Source organism: Budorcas taxicolor, chromosome 2 (assembly GCF_023091745.1).
Source record: "Budorcas taxicolor isolate Tak-1 chromosome 2, Takin1.1, whole genome shotgun sequence".
Taxonomy (NCBI): domain Eukaryota; kingdom Metazoa; phylum Chordata; class Mammalia; order Artiodactyla; family Bovidae; genus Budorcas; species Budorcas taxicolor.
In genome coordinates this window covers 172,898,577-172,904,576 of record NC_068911.1, presented here as the reverse complement: position 1 = coordinate 172,904,576, position 6,000 = coordinate 172,898,577, and the positions used below count along the sequence as shown (strand labels likewise).

Here is a 6,000-nt window from a genome sequence, read left to right as displayed (position 1 = left end):
GTGTTCTCTCTGAGCTCACTCGGTGTCAGGGTCTGCACCACAACTGCCTCTTTCTCACAGTTGAGGTCTCTATCCAAATATCATGTCTTCATCCGTAAAACAGGCATGAGCCCGATGTCTCACTCAGTGGGTTGTTGAGAGGATCTGGAATGAAATGAGAAACAGCGAAGCTCCCTGCACTTGTTAATTCTTTTTTTAAATACGTTTCATTTTTCAAAAAATTAATTTTTAGTTGAAGGATAGTTGCTATATGATATGTTACAGGTGTGCAGTATAGTGATTCACGATTTTTAAAGGTTATACTCCATGATAGTTCTTATAAAATATCGGCTAGACTGTTGTTCAATATAGTGAACAATGTATCAGTTCAATAACAAGGATATATTGTTCAATATATCCTTGAATCAGAACTATTACAGTGGTACATTACGGAAGCATTCATCAAGTGCTAGGCTATGGGAGGACTTTTAAGTATTGCTATTGGAAGCACTGATGCTGAAGCTCCAATACTTTGGCCACCTGATGAGAAGAACTGACTCATTTGAAAAGACCGTGATGCTGGGAAGGATCGGAGGCGGGAGGAGAAGGGGACGACAGAAGATGAGATGGTTGGATGGCATCACCGACTCAACGGACATGAGTTTGAACAGGCTCCGGGAGCTGGTGATGGACAGGGAGGCTTTGCGCGCTGCAGTCCATGGGGTCGCAGAGTCGGACACGACTGAGCGACTGAACTGAACTGAGATGCAGATGTTACCGGGAGAGTGTACTGTGCTGCCAACAGGCGTTCCAGGAGGACAGGCAAGGAGAGATTTTTTTATGGCCTCGGGGCTTTGGCGGGGAGGGGGAACCGGGCCTTGAAGGATGTGTAGGATTTGAATACCTGGTGAGATCGTGGGGTCGGGGAACAGCGGGAGCAAAGCCGGGAGATGGCTCCGAGGGTAAAGGCGTGGGGAGGACACCCGGGGAGGTTGCCCATCTATAAGGGCAGATGCAGTGAGCAAGTCACCCGGACCCTTCCAGACCCAGCCCGATGTTCTCCCTGTGGCCGCTAGAGGGGGCCCTCGCCAGGTGAGCTCGGCGCTCCAGCGGGGCACCGCCTCCCCCACTACGTGTCCAGCGAGCTCCGCAGTCCAGCCAATCAATGCCCGAGGGCTGTCCCGCCCGCCTCCTCTTCGAAGCCACTCGCCGGCGCCGGATGCCCGTCAGTTTTGACTGACAGGCAGCCTGACAAATCGAATCGCGGCTTTGGAAAGCACAGCACAGCAGCCTCTCTGCATCTCGAGTCGGGGAAGGAATTTAGGAGGGCTGTGCCTCCGGCTTGCTCGAGGAGTCCGCGTCCTGTCTCGGAAGCCTCTGATCGGTGGGCCTTAGCGGAAACGCCGCCGGTGAGTAGTGATTTAGACTTAAGGCGGGGGTGGGGATGGGGTTGAATTCAGCCTTCGGTTTCAGGAAAAGCCAAGGCATTTGTGATCCTCTGACGTCCCCAGTATACACATCTTCCTTCTTGCTGTCACCAGCCTTGTCAGTTTGGGTCTCGTTGGCTCAGAATGCTGCTTTTTTTTTTTTTTCATTTTCGCATCGAGGAGAGGGCCATGGGTTTGCCTTAATAAAGGCGATGCCAGGTTTGACCAAATCAGGAAGCGAAATGGAGTGACTTCGTCACAATTGTGCCTGTACACACCGGCTCGGGCTTCCAAGGGAAAGCAGATAGTGGAGTTAGCAGGTGCATGACGAGGGCTGGGGTGGGGCTGGGGGACGCATTCCTGGTCCGTGCTGGCCACTGGAAGTCATTTCCAGCGCACTGGGTGGGGACTGAAGAGTGTAACCCTTTCGTGAGCCAAAGCCCAGGAAAGGGAAAGCTTGTAACTGGCACTCAGCAACCAGAAGCTGAACCGGCAGGTGGTGGGAAAGGGCGTGTTTGAATTATTTCTTTAGATAGAGCCAAATTCTAATTCAGACCCTACTCTTAGGAGCCAAGACCGATGGATGGTTCTCTAATCTAGGAAACCTACTTTGTGGGTTGGTGAAATAATTCTCAGATGAGGACTAGGGGGTGGAGTGAAAGTCATCCTTTAGTGGATTTATCTTTCCCTTTTTGAGTCAGTGACCCTCGTGCTCATGGATGGCTGCGTGGGCCTCAAACTTAAGGGGTGGTGAGCAATACAGAATTGGTTTTCTTGCCTCTGGGGCATATGTTAGACCTGGAAAAGTGTTCTGTAGTCTGGAAAAGAAAGTCATCAGGCAAAGAATGTGTGCCTTATAAGGGAAGACAGCTTGCATAGAATTCCTCCAAGGCTTTCTCTCCAAAATGCTACCTAGCTGAAGGGGGAGTTTTCTATCTTTGTGGACCCTGATGCCTCAGAGGCCTGGGGGTTCCTGAGGCAGAGAGGGAAGCTACTTTTTAAAAGATAATTAAATAAGAGCAACTGCAGCCACCACAAAGGAAAGCAAATACAGAAACCCACCTGGAGAAACCAGCTGATCCGAAGGAGGTTAGGAGGCCTGGATTCCGATCACCGCCTTGGCACATCCTGTGGCTTCTCTGACGTGCTGTGGGTGGGGCTGGCTCTATGGGTTTTATCCCTGGAGTTGCGGTGGGTGAGGCCTTGAGTAAGCCATTCCCTTCTCAACTGTGAAGCAACCAAGGTGTACCGGGTGCTTCACTGGCCTGTCTAAAGCCAGTCAGTAGGTATGTACGGAGGTCCCCATGCCAGGCTCTAGGCTAGATCTTGGGAGGCAGCAATCAAACAGGGGATTCAGCAAACAGCTTCCCAGAATTTTTGCTTCAGTGCCCCTTCACCTCCAGGCTGAAAGCCTCTAGGAGTGTCTCAGAGGTTGAAGGAGCCACTCTTCCTTTCTAAGGCATAAAAGTATAGTGAAGAATAATTATGCTTTTCACAAGATTACAAACATTCATAGGGCTTTACAGTCAGGGACGTCTGGTTATGGGGATTTGAGTTATAAGCTTGTCTGATAAGTATATTTCAGGTATATATATATATGTACTGATTATATAACCTCATCTAGAGGCAGCAGCAGTCATTTAACTTTGAAGCTCTTTGACAAAGTGAGCCTGGGTTCGATGGTCTTTGTGCTGCCCTTGGCTTGAGCCCTGCATCTGATGTCTCCTAGACACTGAATGCAGTGTTAGTCCTATATCATAGGACTGTGCTGTTCATTCCAGGAGCCAGAATTCCTGGGCCTGGGGCTAGATAACAGAAGGAGCTGGAGGCCACTGGTAGGACGGTGGTGGTTTAGTCACTAAGTCATGCCCGACTCTTTCCAACCCCATGCACTGTGGCCCAACAGGCTCCTCTGCCCATGGGATTTTCCAGGCAAGAATACTGGAGTGGGTAAGCCATAGGAGGCATCTTTCTGATGCCTTGAAGCATGTCGGAAACTTTGTCTGTTTGGAATGTAATAAACCCTCAAACATGTGTTGCTTGAGACAAAGAGAGATGTATTCATAAATAAATTAAATAAACTGGTAAGAATAAAATTAATAATAACTGATATTCATTGACCATTTGCTGTACATGCATTTTGTATGCATTATTTCACCAAATTCTCACAACAGTACATAGATGTGGAATATCCATATTTCATAGCAGGGGAAACTTGCTGAAAAGTTAAATGACTTGGCCAAGGTAAAACAGGTAAGCACACAACAGGTCAAAAGTAATGTAAAATATTTTTATATTAATATAAGAAGCTTGGCAAGTATAATACTCATTTGTATGCTTATTTTTTTTTAAACATGAGCCTCAAAGAAACCCTTAGCCCTTGTGGTAGGTGTTTTGGCCATGCTCCCCAAAACACTAGGGGTGTACTTTCTCTTTCTTCTCTATTTGGTAGAAAAGCTTGAGATGCCCTGAAAATGTCAGTCCAATGAAGTTAATGAGCATTTCCATCATTGCTGGTTTTACTTAAGGCCATATTATTACCCCTGTTCTACAGGTGAGGCAGCTGAGACTCCCAGAGGCAAAATGATCTGGTCCCTTAGGTCTTCCGCCTCCTGGTCTAATGTTATATCACCCTAGGCAGACCCTCAGGAGCAGGCCAGTTTGTCCATCTTCCATGGAGATAACTTTTCTTCTCATTCCTTCTTTCCTAAGTCAGAATGCAGATGGTTTGTTGTTTTTTATGGCAGAGGAATTTTTTCTTTCTTTCTTTCTTTTTGGAGTCCTAGAGAAGTCAAAAGAACAGGCCATGTTCTTCTTATATAGGGGAACCTACGGAAAGGTAGCATTTAAATTAGGATATGATGGAAGGAGGGCTTCCCTTGTGGCTTACATGGTGAAGAATCTGCCTGCGATGCAGGAGACTCTGGTTTGATCCCTGAAAAAGGAAATGGCAACCCACTCCAGTATTCTTGCCTAGAGAATTCCATGGACAGAGGCGCCCAGTGGGCTACAGTCCATAGGGTTGGAAAGAGTCGGACATGACTGAGCAACTAACCCCCACACGTATGTATAATTGAAGGAAGGAAGTGAAAGAGAAGAGGAAAGGGGATTTTAAAGGACTGGGGAAAATGGTTTTGAGGTAGGTGAGCCATATCTTTATTAAGTGGCCAGAGGCATGATGTAATTTTTTAAATGGCCTCACTTCTCATGGCAGCTTGTGTTTTGTCCTAATAGTAATCTCTTCTCAGGTAACAAATCCAGCTCAGTGTTTCATTGTACATGTATTTTTAATGTTCTTCCCCTTCTGCTAGGGCACCACGAGAATCAGGAAATGCGTCCCCATCTGTCTGCCTGAGAAGAAACCTAGAAACTGGCACGTCTCTAAGTGAAGATGAGGAAAAGGCTGTAAGTTGGCCAAAAGAGCCTTGAAGTACTCTTTCCACATGAGAAGGCGATGGCTGGTGGAAGGAGGTGAACCCCGCCAGGAAAGATGGCTTAGCAGCACCTCCAGCTCCGGATCTAGGCCAGCTGGTCTGTGCCCTTAGCCCGCCATGGACGGAGCTCGTGGTGCAGCCCTACAGCTCCAGCAGCTCCTGCCCACAAGCAGTGCCAGCCCCGTGAGAGAGGCTTCCTTCTCCTACAAGGCAAGAGCTTTGATTATTTTTTAGATTGGGGATTTTATATTTTTCTAATGAGACAGTCACATGGGGAAGTATTGGCTAACAGATACATCCAGGGTCTGCGTGCTTATCACTGACAGAAACAGGCAGCCCCTCCATGTGTACAAGAGAATGTGTAATCTAAAGAAATGTTCATTGAAATACATAAAAAGGAATTCATTCCCCCTAAGAAGGTTTGACTTTAAAAAATCACCGGCTCCATTACTTGGAGACAACCTTTGTTCCTGTTTCTGTAAATTTCCTTCCTGTCTTTTTCCGGTATTCCAAATTTGGGGTTGGAGAGTTTTGTATCTCAGTTGTTTTCCTTAACCTTGTTGATGGACTATTTCCCTGTGTTACTGAGTGGTGGTTGGAAGTGTGCTTTCTGAATGATTGTCCAATCTGTTGAGCTGCTGTATCAAAGTCTGTGGGACAGAACCTCCTATTGTTGGCTGTTTAGATTGTTTCTAATCTGGGGTGACTGCAGATGCTACCGTGAACATCCCAGAGTGCATGGCCCCTTTGCTATCTCTAAGAATTGGGTAACTCTGAGAGAGGTAGTTTCTCCCCACGTAGCAAGGTCACAAATGCCAGAGCATCGAAAATACAGAAAATAAGAAAGTAGAGTTCATACAATTAGCCTTGTGGTGAATGGATGCCAAATAGACAAACACAGAATCTAAGAAGACATAGAACATGTTCCCTGATGAGGTGTCTAATAAGCTTTCATTTTTATCCTCAATTCAGTTATTTATTACAGAAATATCTTCCTGCCAGAACAAAGATAAATAAGTTGTAGTGACTCTCCCAGAAAGCTTAAGAATTGAGGTGTCAGACAGGCATGTGAACAAAGGGTGATGAACTGACCTGAAGGGGTGGGGGGAGCAGGGATAAAGGAAAGAAGATCAGTCTTCAAATCCCTACCTGCTCCCACC

At 46.8% G+C, this 6,000-nt stretch overlaps 1 protein-coding gene across 1 annotated transcript in view; it reads left to right on the top strand.

Annotated features, from left to right (window-relative positions):
- The first annotated feature begins 1,280 nt into the window (after positions 1–1,280).
- The window catches only part of NIPAL3 (NIPA like domain containing 3), a 54,506-nt gene continuing 49,786 nt past the window's right edge, over positions 1,281–6,000 (top strand). Inside the window, exons 1-2 of the mRNA XM_052656887.1 lie at positions 1,281–1,388; positions 4,718–5,050. Of these exons, the coding sequence (XP_052512847.1) occupies positions 4,958–5,050 (93 nt within the window). The 5' untranslated portion in view covers positions 1,281–1,388; positions 4,718–4,957. The remainder of the gene's footprint in view (positions 1,389–4,717; positions 5,051–6,000) is intronic.